Source organism: Erpetoichthys calabaricus, chromosome 2, assembly GCF_900747795.2.
Source record: "Erpetoichthys calabaricus chromosome 2, fErpCal1.3, whole genome shotgun sequence".
NCBI lineage: Eukaryota > Metazoa > Chordata > Cladistia > Polypteriformes > Polypteridae > Erpetoichthys > Erpetoichthys calabaricus.
Window position 1 is genome coordinate 154,597,779 of NC_041395.2, and position 22,132 is coordinate 154,619,910.

Genomic DNA, 22,132 nt, shown 5'->3' on the forward strand with positions numbered 1-22,132 from the left:
GTCCAATCTCAAAATTTGTTATAGTTTTTTAGACCTAGTCACTCTGTTTCTTTATAAAATAAATTTCATTAAAGTAAATTAAAAATACTTTCATTTTTCTGAAGAGTACAAGTTTTGTTTGGATATTTTTGAGTTTCAACAAAGCGTTTATAATTTGCCATTTATTTATCTTTTTTAAATAATTTAGTTAGGTAATTCCAAGGTATATTAAAGCAATTTTTTGAGGATTTTGATGTTCATACTTTTTTATTTTATTCCTTTTCATACTTTCTTCATGAATTTTTCTATTAAGTTTATACCTCTTTAAGTAAACCTGTAAAACTATGACTGAGGAAGAAAGGATTTATATTGACGAAGTAATGGTCCCTCACAGCGTGGTGCGGATCAGCGGTGAAGGCGCGTGCCTGTGCTTACCTTGTCTTTATATATAAAACTGTACGGTCACTGACTGACTAATAGATCAATGCACAGCCAAAACCGCTGGAGCTAGAAACGTGAAATTTGGACAGTAGATACCTTTTGTGACATAGGCACCCACTAAGAAGGTGTTTTTCGACATTCGACCCCTAAGGGGGTGAAAAGGGGGGTTAAATGTTCTTTAAAGTGACATCCGTATATAAGAAACTACTTAACTGAGAAACACAAAAATTGGTATACAGACACATCAATAAAAAAAAAAAAAACTAAACACATATTTTTGGATTTTTTCAAATTCAGCCCCTGCAGGAGTGATACAGGGTGTGCAAGTTTGTATAGAAAAAAAATGAAAGTAGGGATTTGGTCTTCAAACTTGATAAATATGCTCTACAAAATAAATAAACAAACACGTACTTAGGTGTTTTTCACAATTTAACCACTGAGGGCGTGAAAAGGAGGGTTAACCATTTTTAAACTAACACCTGTATATCAGAAACTACTTGACTGAGATACAAAGAATTAGTATACAGACTCTTCAATACATAAAAATAAAGATGTATTTTAGTACTTAAATAAATACGTGCTTCTAAATTAAAGTACATATAAATTTTCATCTTTTTAACATGCACACCAATTGTGTAATTATTAGCTACTAAGAATTGTAACAAAATAATAGTCGTAGCATTTGTACTGCGTGCGCACCACCACTGCTAAGTATATAAGCAGCAGCATAGCGCTGGCCGCTTTATTATAAATGTGACATGGGCTGTCTAGGCAACACATCTGCGCTTTCGATATTACCTTCGGTTCTATCTTATAATTTGTAAAACTGTACTTTTCAGTGCAGTTTTTTCCTTTTTAAACACTTATCAAATAGATATCCCTATCATATATAGATATCACAAATAGATATCCCTATTCGTTTATTCTATTCGATATCCTCATAAATATAATATTTTTAGCATTTCAACCTCCTTTGTCCTAGCAAAGGTTAGGAGAAGTCGCAAAATCGCTTTAGCTGTCGCATCCTCTGAGATTGCTGCTACACTTCTAGAAGGGGGCAAGATTACACATCCTGCTTTTAAGCTTCCTTTCAACCTGATACACGTTGAGACCCCTTTATGTAATATTTCCAAGCAAAATAACATATCAGAGGTGCTGCGACATACTAAGGTTATTACTTGGGATGAAAGCACTATGGCACATAAAGGGAGTACTGAAGCTCTGAATAGAAGCCTTCAAGATATCAGTGATAATAATAAAGGTGATGGGTGGAGTTACAGTGTTGTTGGCAGGCAATTTTCATCGAACATTACCAGTAGTGTCCAGAGGAACATGAGCAGATGAAGTCAAAGCATGTTTTAACAGATCTTATCTGTGGCCATCGGTGACCAAACTCAAACTTACCAAAAATATGAGAGTCCATCTAAGGGGTGATGTTTTCGCTGGTCGGTTTTCAGACCTGCTGCTTAAAATAGGGCATGGCGATTTTCCAGAATCAGATGGTAAACTTACCATCCCTTCAGAACTGTGTTCTATCGTGACCACTGTGGAAGACTTCATTTCCAAAATATATCCTGATATTGCATACATTCATAATAAGCCTAAGGAATGGATATGCGAGTGTGCTTTTCTGACACCTAAAATTGATCAACCATGCGTGATCAACGATATCTTGTTAAATTCTTTTGAAGAGGCTTTAATGGAATACAAATCAATAGATTCTGTGCTAAATGCGGATGATGCAACAAAATATCCCATTGAATTTCTTAATATGCTTAAACCACTGGGCCTCCCAACCCATAGGCTTTTTTTGAAAGTGGGTGCTTCAGTGATGTTGCGAAACCTACGCCCACCCAAACTCTGTAATGGAGCCAGGCAGCAGGTAACAGCATTAAAATGCAGTATTATCAAGGCGACAATATTGACCAGATGTGCTCGACAGGAGTCAGTGCAAATACCGCACATACCCTTAATATCAGAGCCAGATCTGCCAGGCTGCAGGATAGTTTTTTTCCCCAAGCTGTCAAACTCCTTAACACCATGCTGCCCCCTGGGATCTACCACACTGCCTTAACCACCTCTTAAAAACAGAACTTTTATATATGCAAGCCACTTTCCTGTAAAGACTAGTGTGCATGTAGAACTGAAAATCTCATACTGACCTTTAAGTATTTTGACACTGTTGATATCCTTCTGCTATGAAACATTCTGACCTGTCATTGTTTACACATGTCTTAAAAAACTATTATCATACACTGATAATTTCTGTATTATCTACAATATATCTATTATTTATTTATTATATTACATATTTATTATATTACATATCTATTTTTAATTTAATTTACATTTTTTTTTATTTCCACTTCATGTTGTTACACTATGGACCCAGAGCTTCGCAATTTCGTCTGTCTGTATACTTGTATATGGTTGAGATGACAATAAAGTTCGCTTTGACTTTGACTTTAACTAATATCCTCTGATTTCCCCTTTGAATTCAAGAGATTAAAGTCTATTTTGCCATGACCATCAATAAGTCTCAGGGACAGACATTATGTTTTGCCGGAGTGGACTTAAGGGAAGACTGTTTCTCACACAGTCAATTTTATGTTGCATGCTCGAGAGTCAGCTCACCCAGCAGTCTGGTCATTTTGGCACAAGAAAAAAAAGACTAGAAACATTGTTTATAAAGAAGTGTTCATAATATCTCATAATATGTAAACGGTTAAACTGTTTTTTGATGATCTGCTGACCTTTATTGAATTTCATGCGAATGAACTCACGGGCAAAATATATATACATATACATATATATATATATATATATATATATATATATATATATATATATATATATATATATATATATATATATATATATATATATATATATATATATATATATATATGCAGTGCATCCAGAAAGTATTCAGAGCACATCACTTTTTTCACCTTTTGTTATGTTACAGCCTTATTCCAAAATGGATTAAATTCATTTTTTTCCTCAGAATTCTACACGCAACACCCCATAATGACAATGTGAAAAAAGTTTACTTGAGGTTTGTGCAAATTTATTAAAAATAAAAAAACTGAGAAATCACATGTACATAAATATTCACAGCCTTTGCTCAATACTTTGTCGATGTACCTTTGGCAGCAATTACAGCCTCAAGTCTTTTTGAATATGATGCCACAAGCTTGGCACTCCTATCCTTGGCCAGTTTCACCCATTCCTCTTTGCAGCACCTCTCAAGCTCCATCAGGTTGGATGGGAAGCGTCGGTGCACAGCCATTTTAAGATCTCTCCAGAGATGTTCAATCGGATTCAAGTCTGGGCTCTGGCTGGGCCACTCAAGGACATTCACAGAGTTGTCCTGAAGCCACTCCTTTGATATCTTGGCTGTGTGCTTAGGGTCGTTGTCCTGCTGAAAGATGAACTGTCGCCCCAGTATGAGGTCAAGAGCGCTCTGGAGCAGGTTTTCATCCAGGATGTCTCTGTACATTGCTGCAGTCATCTTTCCCTTTATCCTGACTAGTCTCCCAGTTCCTGCCGCTGAAAAACATCCCCACAGCATGATGCTGCCACCACCATGCTTCACTGTAGGGATGGTGCCAGGTTTCCTCCAAACGTGAAGCCTGGCATTCACACCAAAGAGTTCAATCTTTGTCTCATCAGACCAGAGAATTTTCTTTCTCATGGTCTGAGAGTCCTTCAGGTGCCTTTTGGCAAATTCCTGGCGGTCTGCCATGTGCCTTTTACTAAGGAGTGGCTTCCGACTGGCCACTCTACCATACAGGCCTGATTGGTGGATTGCTGCAGAGATGGTGGTCCTTCTGGAAGGTTCTCCTCTCTCCACAGAGGACCTCTGGAGCCATGACAGAGTGACCATCTGGTTCTTGGTCACCTCCCTGACTAAGGCCCTTCTCCCCCGATCGCTCAGTTTAGATGGCCGGCCAGCTCTAGGAAGAGTCCTGGTGGTTTTGAACGTCTTCCACTTACAGATGATGGAGGCCACTGTGCTCATTGGGACCTTCAAAGCAGCAGAAATTTTTCTGTAACCTTCCCCAGATATGTGCCTCGAGACAATTCTGTCTCAGAGGTCTACAGACAATTCCTTTGACTTCATGCTTGATTTGTGCTCTGAAATGAACTGTCAACTATGGGACCTTATATAGACAGGTGTGTGCCTTTCCAAACCATGTCCAATCAACTGAATTTACCACAGGTGGACTCCAATTAAGCTGCAGAAACATCTCAAGGCTGATCAGGGGAAACAGGATGCACCTGAGCTCAATTTCGAGCTTCACGGCAAAGGCTGTGAATACTTATGTACATGTGCTTTCTTAATTTTTTTATTTTTAATAAATTTGCAAAAACCTCAAGTAAACTTTTTTCATGTTGTCATTATGGGGTGTTGTGTGTAGAATTCTGAGGAAAAAAATGAATTTAATCCATTTTGGAATAAGGCTGTAACATAACACAATGTGGAAAAAGTGATGCGCTGTGAATACTTTCCGGATGCACTGCATATATATATACTGTGGCAGGTGTGAAAAAATGCTTTAAACAAAGAATGCTTTCAAAAATGGAAGTGTTAATCATTTATTTTCATCAATCAACAAAATGCAGTGAATGAACAAAAGAGAAATCTAAATCAAATCAATATTTGGTGTAACCACCCTTTGCCTTCAAAACTGTTTCTGTTTCAGTTAATGACTGTGTTTCAACCTACGTGTGACATTGATGATCATTAGCACTTGTTTGGTATAATTGGTTGATCATACACCTGAGTATAATTCTACAAAATCCCTGACTTTGTGCAAGTGTACCTATAAGAATTGATGCTGGTTTGAAGGCAAAAGGTAGTAACACCAAATATTGATTTGATTTAGATTTTTCTTTTGTTCGCTCACTTTGCATTTTGTAAATTGATAACAATAAGCAATCATTATTTATATTTCTGAAAGCATTCTTTGTTTACAGCATTTTTTCACACCTGCCTAAAACTTTTGCACAGTACTGTATATATATCAAATAATATAATAATAAAGTCACAATATCATATTCTAATTAAATCAAAATTAGTACAGTATTTTGTTTCATATTTCAACTATGAATAGCCTGGGCAACAGCGGGTAACCCATCTAGTATATACAGTATACACTAAATAACACTTAATCATCACAGTCAAACACAGTCACTTAAGCTTCAGTGATATCAGTCTGTCCAGTTAGGAAGCATAAGCAATTGTGAATCAACATTATCTGCTTTGGTGCAAATGAAAGTGACAACAGGCGCACTGGAGAGGCAACAGGAAGACAACTCTCAAAAGGAAATGGTTTTGCAGGTGATGGCCACAATCAATTGCTCTCTCCTTATCCTTCCTGACTGATTCTGTAGTTTTGCGTTTTGCTAGTGTCCTTGTCACTACTGGTAGCAGGAGACAGAACTTGTAGCTGATTCAGGTTGCACAGGTAGTCCAGTCCCTCCAGGATGGCACATTCATATTTGTCATCACAAGAAGGTTTGCTGTGTCTCCCAGCACAGTCTCAAGAGCGTGGAGGAGTTATGAGGAGACAGGCCATTGCACGATGACAGCTGGACAGGGTGGTAGAAGGGCATCAGCCCAGCAGCAGGACTGGTATCTGCTATTGTGAAGCATACAAAATGACCTCTAGCTGGCTACTGGTGTGCATATTTTTGACCATACTGCCAGAAACAGACTCCATGAGGGTGGCATGAGGGCCCGGTGTCAGCTAGTGGGACCTGTGCTCACAGTCCTTCACCGTGCAGCTCAATTGGCATTTGTCAGAGAGTATACAATTGGCAACTCTGCCATTGGCGCCCCATTCTCTTCATAGATGAGAGCAAGCTCGCACTGAGCACATGTGACAGACGTGAAAGTGTCTGGTGAACTTTTTGCAGCCTACAACATCATCCAGCATGACCGGTTTGGTGGTGGGTCATTGATGGCCTGGGGAGGCATACCTTGGAGGGTTGCACAGATTTCCACATTCTAAGCAATGGTATCCTAACCACTCTTAGGTACTGTAATGAAATCCTCCGAGCTATTGTTAAACCTTGAGCTGGTGCAGTGGGCCCTGGGTTCCTCCTAGTGCATGACAATGCCCATCCTCATGTGGCCAGAGTGTGTAGGCCGTCTGTGGATGATGAAGGCATTGATGCCACTGACTGGCCTCCACCTTCCCCAGACCTGAATCCAATTGAGAACCTCTGGAATGTTATGTATCGGTGCATCTGAAGCCGGCATGTAGCACCACAGACCATTCAGGAGCTCACTGATGATCCAGGTCTGGGAAAAGAATCCCTAATATTTTTGTATCAGTATGCTGCTGCTGGAGTATGTCAATTTCCCCTTGGGATTAATAAAGTATCTATCAATCTGTCTATCTGTCTGTCTGTCTATCTGTCTGTCTGTCTGTCTGTCTGTCTAATACACCACCCGCCGTCTCATCAGGAGCATGCCCAGACATTTTTGAGACTGCACAGAGGCACATGGGGGCCATATAACACTACTGAATCACATTATGAGTTGCCATGGTGAAATTCACGCAAGTTAGATTGGCCTGGGATTTCAGTTTTTCACTCTGATTTTCGATATGATGTTGAATCCAACCCTCTGTGGGTTGGTGATTTTGGTTTCCATTTACCATTCTTACGTAATTTTGACGTAATTACAACAGTATTACTCAGTAAAGATTTTCCTCTTGAATATTTTGTTCATCAAGATCTAATTTTTGTGATTTAAGTGTTCCCTTAATTTTTTAAGCAGTGTATAGGTGGAATCCTGTTGTAACAAAATTCATGGGACCACAAAAATATTTAGTTGTAATGGAAATTTTGTTATAATGAATATGGGGAAAATATGTATACTGTTGTGACTGGGGTCACTGGTGATTGGTCATCTCTAACGGCAGTGGCACAAGGACAGCTCCATAGCTGCTCTGCTGCATCTGGTAAACAGTAAACTAAGGGCAAAGTAATTGGTTGTCCCCTGCAGGATTAGGCTTGTCGCGTAACATGTCTTTCGCACAATGTTTAGAACATTTAACACTGGGCTTTCACCTGCTCTTCCTCACACTTTCCTGGTCTGCCACAACAGTGATTCTGAGCTGCTGGTGTGGTGTTCTTCTGCTCTGAAGATGGGAGCTAAAGCAGGACAATTACCCCCGTGTCACAGCTCCTATCTCTTGTGCTTGAGTACTGAAGTAACAGCTTCTATTTTTAATGAAGTCTTGAGACTGTACCTGCCTTCTCTATACAGTAATAAAGTACCTGTATTTTCCTTGAAAACCTGGACTCACCTTTCCTGTCTGTCATGCAACTCTGTGACCCAAGCTTGACAATACCTGTATAAAAAAACAGCACTTCTTAAACTGCAAACAAATATTTTATTTGAAAATAAGACAGTAGATGTAACTTTTTTTTATAGAAATACAGGTGTGAATACAGTAAGAAAATGAGAAGTAACATTTTTTTCAGCATAAACTGATGCTATGTCTCACTTTTTGTGTTCATTGCAAAGAAATCGTTGAGTAGCACTATGAAACTTGTGAACAGTATAGTATCAGCACATGCCATAACTACCCACTCGGATGCTTATACCTACACTCTCACTGTAGCTGCGTTTTTCCAAAATTCTGCAGCTCTAACTCAAAAAAATGGGATTCAACAAAGGCCTGACGCGCAGAAATGATTCCACAGACAAAATATCTTCGTTTTTTAAAAGTTTAGTTAAATTTTAAAGTAAAACAGTTCACACAAAAAAGAAAATTAAAATAGCAAAAAAAAAGGAAAAATTTATAATAAGAAAAAATTCAGTTCAAAGCTTAATCTTGTTACATCTTAAATCGTTACTAATCACTTATAATTTTTGACCCATTTCAAAACGGTCAGAAAACTGTATGCTTATCCCATTTCTAAACTTAAAATGGGTTTATCATGTCCCTCTTTACTGGGACCTGTTCTAAATAACAACTGAGCTTATTATCACACTGTTTCTCAGTTACAGTAAGAAGGTTCTATCTCTTGCTAACTTATAGGGGGGAAAGATTATACCATAAGTTATGACTATGAAAGAAATTTATATTCTATTCAAATTAAGCAAACATTAATATGAGTTTAACTCAAAACTTTAACTTTCTAAGGTTGGCTCTTACACTCACCAAGACCAGAAAGTTTGCAACAGTCTGTCACTTTCTTTTGGTCTTATAAGAAAGAGACAGCCTTGCAGGGTTTCTGAGACTTGGCAAAAGTGTAGGTGTGGTATTAAGTATTTTTTGCATTGCATTATTAACTTCAGTGGCCATGTTTGTTCGTTATACTGAAATTTACATTTCTTTAAAATGGAATCCATTAAACATTATGTTGTATTAACGTTTGTCCGAGCCAACAAATAGTATTGGTTATTCTGAAAAATTGTGTTACTTCTGTATTCATTAGCAGGGATTTGATCTGTATACAGATGGATTACAAAAATGTATTTCCGTATATGTTAAGGTTAATTATACCTAACTGACTATGACCACTGGATGGACAAAAATTGGCTTGCATTTTGAGGACTTATTTTCTCCAAAGTTTTGCAGTTGAAGAAAGCGTGTATCATGTTTAATAATTGTATTCTAATAATAACAAAAATTAACACTATAGACTTGGGGGGATGGGGAGTCTGGCACAGTTAAGGAAATTGTTAAACAACAATCCTATTACTTAACCTGAACATTTATATTTTATTAATCATATTTTCTGTTTATCTCCACAATGATAAAAGAATCATGAAGACAAAGAGTGGAAGTTTGCCCGTGCAAAGCTGTGGCTCAGCTATTTTGATGACAAGTGCACTTTACCTGCCCCCTTTAACATCATTCCTTCACCTAAAACCATCTGCTATCTAGTCACCAGCCTTAACAAGTGGATCTGTTCCCACACCACGGCAGGCAAGGTCAAGCGGCAAAACAGCCTCAAAGTATGTAAACATCAGGATGTCTGTAATTACTCTTCTGCATGGCTTTTTGAAATTAAAAATGTAAATACAGGTGTTGGCTAGTGGCACATAGTTATTTTACTCTTCTTTTGAACATGATACCTTGCTAGACAAGCCGTAAGATTTTAAACTTCTTAATTAATTACATGTTACTGTTTCTATCATACTGAATGCTGCGTAATTACAGGTTGGAATGAAATGTTATTATACACTTCAGTTTATGATGTCCTTAACCTTAAAAAATGAATAGAGGGGATTGATAGACAAATGTGTTTTTGAGGCTAAAGGTGAATGTATAAAATTGTTTGGGGCCGAAAGAGTAATTGAGAGCTTTCCCAGAATCATGATGACAGATGAGAGGACAAATATTAAATAAACCATAATAATATAAAAATATGAAAGTTATTAGGTAAATAGACAAATGGCTTAGTAGCTAGTCAGGTATAGACGCCTATTAAAGCCAAACAGCTATTGACTTTAGATTTGTAAGTCTTGTACTGTGGCCGAGAAGTAGACTCAAACACTCTGGGAAATAATTGTGGAATCCCTGTTTAGTTAAACAAAAAAGGTATATGTTAGGGCCCTGTGGTGTAGTGGGTCCACAGCTGAAGTCAAAAGGCCACTTTTTAAATAAATAATCGCCGCACTCGCGGCTTAGTGAGGGAGCATGGTAGTATGACTGGAGCAGGTTCCCGGGTGAATTTGTGATGCGGGTGGTCCTCACTTAAGTGCACAGGTGAGGAGCCTTCTGCATCCATAATTGATGCTGGGAGCTGCTGATTGCTCCTGATCCACGTCCCCGTGATAAATAATAGAAGTGCAAGGCGGCTAGGGGAGAAACAAGAGAGAAAGAAATAAAAGAACGTGAAGGGAGGTTAAGGTTGAAGAAGACAGCAGGAAGCAGGTGAGAACGAACAAACGAACAAGCAAGCGTAGGTTCGTGCTGATTGCAGGCAGCTGGGAGAGGCGAGCCTGAGTGGGGTGTTTGGCCAGCACCTGAGGGCCGACGGTAGTGGTCGCTCCTGCTGAGCGCTTGTTTAGAGCAGGAGTGACCGGGAGAAGGTTGGCTTGCTGCAGCGAAGGCGTCGGGGACTTGGGAAGTCGAAGCCCCAGCGTGAGCACCCTGGTCGCTTGGGAGCCCAAGTCTTGGTCTGGGTGAGCAGAACTGGAGCCAGGGATCGGAAAGGCCACCAGACCAGTACAGTTAAGTAGGTTAGCTGCATGTAGGGTGACTCCCCTGGTGCATAGCCTGGATGGGAGAAGCAGGGGAGTCACCAGTAAAAGAAGGCACTGGGCTTTGTTTTAAAAGACTGCTTCCAGCCATTGTTTTAACCTCGGTTTTTAAAGGATTTTTTCTATTGTGTTTTTAACCTCCATGTGTTCACTTGTTTTTATTGGATTATTTATTTGAAGATTTTTGAAGCACTGTACTATTTATTTGAACACTATTTTTTTTTGTTGATTTTTAATATAAAACCACTTTGCACTTTTTACACCATCCCCTTGCTTTGCTGTGCCTCACTGTCCAGCTCATTGGTGACATTACCGATGGTGTCGGGTTCAGAGCTCCCAGAAGCAAGACGGGAGCATGGAGCGGGACCCACATCATCACAGGCCCATACAACAAATGGAAATAATCAACTTTTCGCAGTAGAAATCTAAGGATGTCAGAGGTCTGTCCTTCCTGCTCATAGTTCGGAATGGAACGGCATCTTCCTGGAAGAGCTCCTTTTTTTATCAGAAAGGGCATGGCGTTCTTAGGGCTTTTTGGGTGTGGCTTTGCTCCACCCTTGAGTGAGGGTCAACATCAAATCTCATCCTACATACGGTACCTTATAGTCTCTCCCTGTACTTCCCTAAGGCTGCAGAAGCCCTTTTGTTTTTAAATTATTTGAGTTGATAATCACTTGAGTATATATTGAGATTATTAGCATATTGCAGTTTACTTTATAAATAAGATTTTTGGTTGAAAATTACAGTTAAATGCTTAATGCAAGATATAAAAATGGTTTAGGTGACTACGAATATTACAATGAACTTGTATATCAAAGATATGCATAGATTAACATTATGACTGCACACCACTTTAAAAATATGTCTAATCTAAACATGATTTTTGAATTGGTCAGTTACAATATTTGTTTTCTGCAGGAGTGGAGGAGCCTGAAGCAAAAACGAGATGAAAATTACCAGAAGGTAATGTGTTGTCTTGTTCATCGATACTTGACATCGACGAGGCAGAAAATGCAAAGCACTGACCAGGCAACTGTAGAAAACCTCAACGAACTCAGGCAGGACCTCTCCAAGTTTCGAAATGAAATGAGGGACCTTCTGGGCTTTCGTACTTCAAAGTATGCAATGTTTTATCCAAGAAACTAAAGGGCCCTGCTCAGAAATGCTTGTGGTTATCAGTCATAATACAAAATCATTCTGATCTCATAAAGACTGAAATGCAGCTATGTTAAATATTTATAATTAAAAGCAAAGTGTTAAAAACTTTATTTGTTATTTTGTGGATTTAAAATTTTGCACCTTATTTTATTTTTAGATTTTTGTTCTATTACATATTACAAATAGAAATAAACGTTTTGGAAAAACTTCTGGCTTTGTAACATACTTTGAAATTACCTTTTTAAATGTATTTGTCAACACATTCTAAAATGATAAAATTACTATATCAAACCAGTTTAGTAGCCACACTGGCGTTTTCTTTTTTGATTCTCAGGTTCTTGGCCTCTTGCTGATGGTTTTATTCATTCTAAGCTTTTGTCCAAACCACAAGTATACTAATTTGATCTTTCATCCACTGTAAAAAAAAAATGTTTTAAGGAAGGGTTGTGTCTTTCATGCATCATATCCTGATGTTTATACAAACTTTTATTGGATTTTAGGCTGTAACTCATTGGTATGCAAACAAGCCAGTGTGATTTAGAGGTGAGGGATATTGTGAGGTTAACATAAATGGAAAAGTAAAAGCTTATCATCTGATACCATTTAAAAGAGGTCATGTTTATATGTGATACACCTCTGAGCAGAATATGACTAGCAGCGCCATATGTAGCCAAAAGGGTGCAACCAGACAGGAACATGAGCTAACACATATACATGGGGGACTCCCAGCAGTTCATTTGGAGTCCCTCTAGTTGCAAAAATTATTTATTTTTGAAGTCTTTGTGGACTCCTGAAATATAATCTGGGGCTCACTAGGAGCTTTCTGTGGTGTTGGTACAGAAATGTAGGAGCACTTAGTTCTAGATATATGGCCACAGATTCTACACAACATCAAGGACCCTGAAAGTTGTTCATGACATACATTGTGAGTGGACCAGTGAGAAAGGTCTAGCTGCAGACCTTTGAAGCTCTACAATTCAGAAGCTCCACTGAGCAGCCAATCGAATTGCATGTTTATGTCACATGCTTCTAAAAAGGCTGACTCTGACTCTGTGTCACTACCCAAGAGGCAGTCCTGTGACACAACAGGTCCACTACAAGTCATCATTACTCCTGAGTAAGATAACCCTCCCACAACCCTAACCTTAATCATGATTTAAGGATGTTTTATGAGAACAAAGCATGAGGTACACCTTAAAATGGGTGGGCTAAGAAAGGCACAAATGACTGGGCATATCATGCAACATCACTGATGTATAATGCAAGGTTCTGCTAGGAGGTATCAGATGTGTACAATTTAATTGGCCCCTTAATGAAGCAGATCTCTTGATGTCTGCAGCTGTTGGGACCAGCAGTCTCTTGTGGTAGTTAGGTGCTGTCTTTGTATAGGTAAGCCTGGGGCACATTGTTTAGTATTACACCGTTTTGTTGTACTTTTTGTTCTTCCTGTTGTGGGTCATCTTCCATACAAAAAAACATCTGATTTTTATACTTTTTGGCTTCCATGGTTTGCAGGATGGTGTAGTAAGGTGTGTAAAGAGTCCATAGTGGTGCAGATTTTTAAATAAAAAACGGTACACCTCAGGCTTGGTGGGTGTGGGTGCACTCTGTTGCAAAGTTGTGTGGCCTTTGGGTGTTCATCGGCAGCTCCTTATGGACTCTTGGCAGCTTCTTACGCAGAGCACCTGTGTCCATGAGATATTAAAGGAGAAGCAATTCAGGAAGCAATATTGTTGAAAAGAAAGAGAAAAGGACAGAATCAACTGGGAGCCAGTGATGCAAAGAAGGTGGTGAAGCGGCAGAGGGAACCTGGAGGAGGAGAGTATTGTGAAGTGCTCTTGGGGAGGACCAGATCACTCCTGCTGCACAGCAGAGAGCAGGAGTGATCAAGGGGCTACTGTGGAAATTGAGATGTAAGGAAGACAAAGTCAGGCTCTGAGGAATGGCGACCCGGGTTGAGAGTCAAATAGAACCGCTTTTGCCAGGGTCTTGGCTCCACTATGTATGCCTGGAATTGAAGGGAGTGGATTTTAGTGGAATATTTATTGCTATTTATTGGGGTTTTTAGCTTCCTCACTGTGCACTGGACTTCATGGACATATTTATTTGGATTATTTATTTATGAAGAAACATACTACACTGTATTTATTGGCTGGACACTTGATAATTTGGAATAAATAAACACAATGTCCTGTTGTGTTTCAACCTCTGTTGTTATTTGTACTTACTGCACTTGCCAATATCGGTACATGACTTTTGATGTCTGGGTGTAAGAAGGAGAGCATGCCAGCTGCGGGCAACCTGGGCATCACAGATGGTTGGAGAATCTTCATAGAATCCAAAATGTGGAACTACATGGAGCATAGTATAATATGCTTTCAGTGAAAAATATGTGACATCCCTGAAAACATACAGATGATTCCATGATCCCAAAAATAACAACAAAACTCTGCAGGCTAACAGCACAGTGGAAAAAAGAGACTTAAGAGCGTACATCCATAGAAAATAGGGGTGCTTAAGGAGAGTGACCTGATATTAGAATATTAGGGCATATACTGTTGGTATGTTGTGGTGGATAGTGGGGAAAGACGGGCATACTGGCTTGAATGAACGTCATCCCATTACCTAGCAGGGATAGTGGATGGACAGGGGGAGACTGTCAAGCATTCCTCCTTATGCCGTCCTGACACCAGAAGTACTCGTGAGTCCAGCATGAAAGGAGCTGCTTCCATTTACCAGGGGAGACAGAGTCAGAAGGAGAAGGGCAACTATATGTTGCCAGGTGTGGCAGAAAACAGGAGAAGAAAGAAAGAATCATATTAGACTGTAAAAAAGGTACTCTGTGAATATGTGTATTCCTGCAGTAATTGTGTCTGAAGTTTGGGGCTCGGTTATGCCCCCTATTGGCCACAATATGAAAAAGGCAGGCATTCTCTTACTTGGATGTCAAATGCAATTTAAACTTTATGTAAAAAAATTAAGATAAGAATAGAGCATATTCACCCATGCCTTCCAAACCAATGAATTCATCACTTTGTATGTATAAAACATAACATTTAACAGAGGCATATAAAATGGTGCAACATGCTTCTTCTGCAGGAACCTCTCAGAACTTTTCTTTTGTCTGTCCTCAACTTTTTATGTATCCAAAACTGAGTTTAGAGGAGGAATCCCTACACCCTAGCCCCCCGCCATATCATGCACTATTAATGTCATCCATCTTTTTTTTAATGGAAGTGAATGCACGTCTGTAGCGGTTTGCATGTTTTCGAGGATCTCTGAACTGTTAACTGTTTTCTTTTTACTTGTGTTTCCTTTCATATTTACAGTCCGTCTTACTGCCAACCTTTATTTACCAATGGATGCATAGCACCTGAAGGCTTTTTTGCTGTTCTGATGTCATTCTCCTCCAGGGTTTTAGGGATGCTACCTCAGCACAACTGAAAGTAAGAGGAGAACAAAATACAGGAAGGTAACACTGTTGAGACACACAAACACGCCTTGCTTTTATGATATTCTCTTTAGGTTGTTTTTTGCACTTCCTGTAAGAGTTGCTTGCATTTTTAGTTTACCTGATTCAGGTGCTGATAACTACTTGATACTGCATAAAAGCTAACTTTTTGCTTTTGATCTGTGATGCTACTGATTATATGGCTTACCAGAGCATTTATGAGTTGAAATGTCTCCGCAGGGCTAAATGCCACCTGACAGAGAGTCTTGACACGGCCAGAGAAGCCCTTCACTGTGACTATGCACATTGTGATCACAGTGGAAAAGCTTAAGAGGAACCTTACAACACTGGTGTCATTTGTGCAGACCAGTTATCCTACATCAGTATGACCAGGACTGTGGAGTTGAGTCAGAGTTGGAAGCAATTATTGGGTTACTGGGGTGTGAGTCGGTAAACATGTACTGACTCCGAATAAATGTAAATTGTAATAGAATGTGTTAAAATTTCCAATTTCACATATACTGATCTGATTAAACTATTTTTTTTTCTAGATTTTTGATATTTTTTACATTTTTAATTTTTTAACTGTTGTCTTATGTTTAATGTTACTCAGTGTTTCAAAGCCATACCAGCATTGCTAAAGCCTTTAACCACCGACTTTAACATGTCAGAGTACTAAAAAGTAGCCTGATGATTCATGCTGGCAGTGATGAAGTGCCTTATGTGTGCTTTCAAGCAACACAGTAAATATATTTGATTGAGAAGTCGAAGTCAGACTTCAGCCCTGTGTTTGACCTTATCACTCTTTCTGAGCATGCTGTTCACTGGTTATCCCCGGTGCTCTGCATTGTGATATCACTGCAGAAATACTTGACAGTGCCACTGTGAGGGAGATCACGACAATAGCTGCCAGCATGACGGAGCAGCCAAGATTATACTGTGAACTCCTTCTATCTCACACTTCCACCCCACCACACAGGAAGAAAGGGTGGAAAAAGTTACTTTCCCCTCAGCCCAATAAATCTTAAAAGTGGTATCATCATAGATCAAATTCACTGGGTTACATACTTAACTGCTGTGCTCATACAACCATGCAATTTACAGGATATAATTCTTCTTGTGAAGCAGAAAGGTGTTTAACGCAAAAAATACAATCAAAATATATTCAAGTACATGATAAAATCAATCGAAAATAAACCATAGAAAGATCTACAAAAAGTTAAATAGTAGATCCGTAATAAAAAAAAAAAACTCACAGTATTATCAGCATAATTAAATCAGTGACACAAAGCTGATAAAGATCAAAATCAAAATTTAAAAAAGAAAAGCTGGAAGATTTGAAAGTTATCACTTGCAGCGACTCCGAGACGGGTCGAGACAGCAAAGAGCACAATGCAAAACGAACGTTTGCCAAGAATTACAAGGCTGACAGAGTAGCACTGAAAGACATTTAAGCCTAGTTTGTACTTGACGCGTCAGCGCTGGGCGCGACGGCCGCGCGGCGAAAGTGACGTCAAAATCGGAGACATGCCACCGAGCACTGCGCGCGGAAAATGTTCAGACTACGCGGCCGGCTGTGTATCCAAAAGGGTGCTTTTCGTGGAGAAGCTGGTTACATAGGTACCAGACTGACGAACGAATGGCTAAATATGACGCATCAGTTCATCCAAATGCAAGGAAGACGGTGAAAAACATTTTTTAAAACATCTGTTCATTATGTAGGTCTCCCAATCACAAGAATATTACACTGGCCCTTCCTTCACCGCTTTTGGTCAACATTTTTGACACTCCACCTTCTCCTTTTCTTCCGCGTAGGGTCAGTAATAGCAGGCACAACTCTTCTTCCACTAGCAGAGTTTTACATCCTCTGTTGTGACATTATTAGGTGTAAAACACTAGACAAACATTGTCACTTATTAACCAGGAGTCTGTCAAAGGGCTGATGGAACGGGCTTTTCGATGTGGTGTGCGCGCTGGCATCATGCGGTAAGTACTGTATAAAGTAGGCATTAAGGCTTATCTCTCAGAGTTTTAAGTTAATTTAACTTAAAATTTAATACTCAAGTAATTTATAAAAAAGTAAATAGTGTGGCACTTAGAAATTTGAACTTGGAAGAAAACGGTTGTGGAGATATTTCTTGAAAGTAAATTCATCTTAAATTGGATAAAGAGAAGTCTTTCTTTCTTCCTTGAATTCACACATAAAAAGGCTTAAAATACTATACATTGGTGGCTATGCTATGCTGCCTATCTAAGACAAGTTTCAATCGACAGTAAGTAATCATAGTAGACCACAGCTTTAACGTTTGCAGTGCACCATCTATTGGAATGTATTTAGTAATGCACGTTTTAATAAAATGCATTGCATTTTTCATTCTAAAATGAATTACAGTACTACAAATGTTAGTGATGAGGTACGCGTTACAATAATGAATACAATGCATATGTCTCTGCTATATACCATTTGGTATGTAATTAGTAAAAACAGTATTAATATTTGTGATCTGCAATCTGTTGGAATGAAAATGCCATTCATATATCTGTTATATGCCATTTGGTATGGAATTTGTAAAAGCAGTGTTAGTATTTGTGATGCGCCATCTGTTGGAATGGAAAATGTAATGCATATGTCTGTTATATGACATTTGGTATAGAATTTGTAAAAACAGTGTTAGTATTTGTGACATGCTATCGCTTGGAATGACAAATGCAATACAAATGTGTCTCTTATATACCATTTGGTATGAAATTCATAAAAGCAGTGTACATGTTTGTGATGTGCCATCTGTTGGAATGACAAATGCAATACATATGTCTCTGTTATATGCCATTTAGTATCGGCTTTATTAAAGCAGTGTTAATGTTTATGATGTTCCATCTATTGGAATGACAAATGCAATGTATTTTATTAGTAAAATGTTTGTGATGCACCTTCTGTTGGAATGGCAGAGACATAGCAACTGATCGGACACACAGACAAGACACAGCAACTGAATGGATACACAGACAGACAGACACCTAACCTTTTATTAGGATGGATTTTTTGTTTCAAAATCTTTCATGAATAAAATATTAAAAAGTAGATGCAATCACAAAAATCATGGGACAAATTTGACGTTTAATTGTATGTAAACTCTTCCTTTTTGTGGTCCTACAATGCAAAACCAAATTAAAAAACCCACCAATTGTGACTTCTCAGCTCCTTTATAAGACATCTTCACTGTCAACTTCCAGACAGTGTTCAAAAGCCATTGAGAAGGGTAACAGAATGCTAGCTTATATATCTTGATGTGTAAAGTTCAAGTCCAAAGAGATTATGCTCAAACTTTATAATGCACTGGTGAGGCCTCATCTGTGTACGGTTTTCATCTCCAGGCTACAAAATGGACATAGCAGTGCTAGAAAAGGTCCAGAGAAGAGCGACTAGGCTTATTCCAGGGCTACAGAGGATGAATTATGAAGAAAGATTCAAAGAGCTGAGCCTTTTGTTTATGCAAAAGAAGATTAAGAGGCAACATGATTAAAGTGTTTAAAATTATGAAGGGAATTAGTACAGTGGATCGATACTGTTACTTTAAAATGAGTTCATCAAGAACATGGGGACACAGTTGGAAACGTGAAGGGTAAACTTTGCAGAAACATTAGCAAGATTTCTTCACACAGACATTATAATTTTGGAGACCTTCAAAACTAGATGTTTGTTTTGGAGGAGTTAAGTGGATAGAACACATGACCTTTGTTGAACTGAATGGGTTGCTGTTGTCTAAAGTGTTTTAATGTTCTAAAAAGACATGCAATTCGGCCATGAGAATATCCCATGTGTCCTACAAATCAAAGCAATGATGACCAAACATCTTGACCCATGTTTCAGCTACAGCTCTCTTTTTCATTTTAAGAATTAAGAAATGTGGAAAATACAAGTACATGTATTAAAGTTTACATGAATCCTATCAAACTACAGAGGGTTGTTTCTTGAAAGAAAACATTTCTACCATGTATTTATCACTGTTAAATTTTTAGCCAGGATTCCCCCCCAGACTGGAATTGAAATTCTTATTTTATACCTTGTTTGTTCATTGTTGTGTCTTTTATTTGTTTTAATGTTACTTTTGTTTATTATGTGCTGTATTCCCAATGTCCATTATGTGCCTTGTGTTTTGTGTGTGGTTCCCCAAGAGGCGGAGCCACCTGCCCATCACTGAAAAGGACTGCCCTGTAAAGGCGGGGTCAACCCACAATCTTTTGCAGTTCATTTGAGTGTGCTTGGGAGTGGAGAGTTCTTGGATTTGTTATTATTTCATGTGCTTTGTGTATTAATAGATTGTTGACCCCTTTGCTCGGTATTTTAGACTGTTCTTCGGGTTTATGATTTGGACTTGTTCATCTTGAACTTGCCTTTGCCTTTTCATTTAATTCCTTTTTGCCTTTTGCACTCCTTGGGACTTCTTATTGCTGTATAGTATTTTTGTAAAGAATAAATCTTTTATTTATAAAGCATCTGTGCTTGTCCTTGTCACTAGCCTGAACTCTCGAATTTGCAACAATTGTGACTACTTCTTACCGATGTTAATTTTTTTAAATACATTTTTGCTTAAGATCATGTAGTTTTACTTTCATTTTGTGTTTTACTTCTGTTTAGGGACTTGCAGTCTTACTTTTATTGTTATGTTTTTTTGACTCGGGTGATGTTATTTTGTTTATTAATTGTCCCCTCCACTAAGACACAAGCATCCAGTATTCACATCCTTTTTGGGCTTGTTTTTTTAAGGTTATGAGTTTGGTTTATGTATTGGGTGCAGATGCACAATTGTTGTATTTCTGGCTTAGACCTCCATTTTGTTTTGACTTCATTTTCTGATCACTGGCAGTTTTCTGTCTCTGTAAGTACAGTATTGTATATAAATATACTATACACTTAAAACTGCAGAAAGATCACCCAAGGCAAGTCAAAGAAGTGAGATTAGGAGTTGAAAGCACTAAAAGGAACAAGCTTGGGTTTTACACTGAGAGAACCAACATCAAAATAACACATCCAGAAACGCTGATTCAAATTCATAGTCAAACAAAACACTGCCAAAAGTCTTATCAATACCTCATTTTCATTGTCTCTAAACTGCCAGGAAAAAAGAGGTTATTTTTGAAGAGAATCCACTGCCTGATACCGGGTGCTGACATCTTATATATTTTTATGTCCTGTACAGTACCATAGCTGCTTTGTGACAGAACTTACAAGGTGCTTAATGGCAATGCTTCTTAATGATGCCTATCACATTGCAGAACTGACAGTTATGTTTGTACAGAACCTGCTCCTGGGTGGAGCTACATGTGTTCAACAGCTTACAGCATCATGTGACCATTGCATTTCTGAATTCACAGATTTTAAAATAGAAGAGTCAGTTGTGCTTTAAGCACTGAATGTGTTGAAGACTAATGGGATTTTACCAATTGTATTGAAAGAAATGAAAGATGTCATCTACAAACCCTTATTAGGCATATTTCAGCTGTCAGCTGGGAAAGGATAAGAATCCAGAGGACTGGAAAGCTGCAAATGTGACTCAGTCTTCAAGAACTGAGGCAATATGAATCCTGGAAATTACAGACAAGTAAGTCTTACTTCCATGTATTGTGGAATTATGGAAACTATAATAAGAAATAAATTAGAAAAGTACCTAAATGGAAATATATGAAATAACAGCCAGTATGGGTTTATGAGAGGAAGATCCTGCCAAACAAATCTTTTTGATTTTTCTGAAGAAACAGCCAGAACAAAGCATATGACATAATTTAGTTAGAATTTCAAAAAGCCTTTATGGTCCCAGACCAAACACTGATTGTGACTGTAGAAGCTGTAGACATCAGATGTAACCTACAACACTGATCTCTAGTTGGCTAATTGTCAGGAGACAAAGAGTGCAGATGAAAGGAGAATGTTCCATATGGAGCGAGGTCGTCAGTGGAGTCTTTCGGGAGTATGTTCTTGGACTGCTACTTTTTCTGATTCCATTATAGTTAGTAAACTTGTAAAACTCGCAGATGACACTATTTAAAGTAGCAGCAGCAAAAAGAATTAAAAAATATTTGGACAACCTTCAGAATTGGGTGAACACTTGGAAAATGCAGTTTAATGTAGAAAAGTGCAAAGTGCTACATGTGGGCAAAAGGAACATCAATTTTAAATACAGGCACTATCCTACAGTAAGCAACATCTGAAAGGATTTAGGGGTTTCTGTTCATTGAATGTTTTTATTGTCTAAGCAATGAGCAGAAGCAATGCAAATAAAATGTTAGGTTATATCATAAAAACTGTTAAATATAAGTCAAAGGACTTTATGCTCAAATTATATAATGTGATGATGAGACCGCATCTGGAGTATTGTGTGCAGTTCTGGTCACCACACTACACAAAAGGCATAGCAGCACTTGAAGCTGTGCAGAGGAGAGCAAGCGGGGTATTCCAGGACATGCTGTCCTCTGACAGAATCAGTGAACTAAACCGGTTTAGTTTTGAGTAGAAGAGACTATGTGGGGACCTAAACAAGGTCTTCAAAATCCTCAAAGGCATTTATAAACTATATTCAGCTGAATTCTTTTAGCTTAAAGGTGAATCACATACTTGAGGACACCAGTGGAAATTAAGGGGAAGTGCATTTAAGACTGAAGCCAGGAAGCATTTCTTTACATAAAGAGTTGTGGGACTCTGGAACAAATTACTGAGGTGAAGCAGAAACTTTGACATCCTTTAAGAAGAATCTAGATGACATATTGGGGTAGCTTAGCTATATGGATTGAATGGTCTGCTCTCGTTTGTCACATTTCTTATGTTCACTGCATTATTATTAAAAATGTTAAGCAATAATTACTTAGCA

At 38.4% G+C, this 22,132-nt stretch overlaps 1 protein-coding gene across 1 annotated transcript in view; it reads left to right on the forward strand.

Moving 5' to 3' along the window:
- The window catches only part of trpc1 (transient receptor potential cation channel, subfamily C, member 1), a 92,724-nt gene extending 80,631 nt beyond the window's left edge, over positions 1–12,093 (forward strand). Inside the window, exons 12-13 of the mRNA XM_028794680.2 lie at positions 9,212–9,406; positions 11,576–12,093. Of these exons, the coding sequence (XP_028650513.2) occupies positions 9,212–9,406; positions 11,576–11,803 (423 nt within the window). The 3' untranslated portion in view covers positions 11,804–12,093. The remainder of the gene's footprint in view (positions 1–9,211; positions 9,407–11,575) is intronic.
- Positions 12,094–22,132: the final 10,039 nt, after the last annotated feature.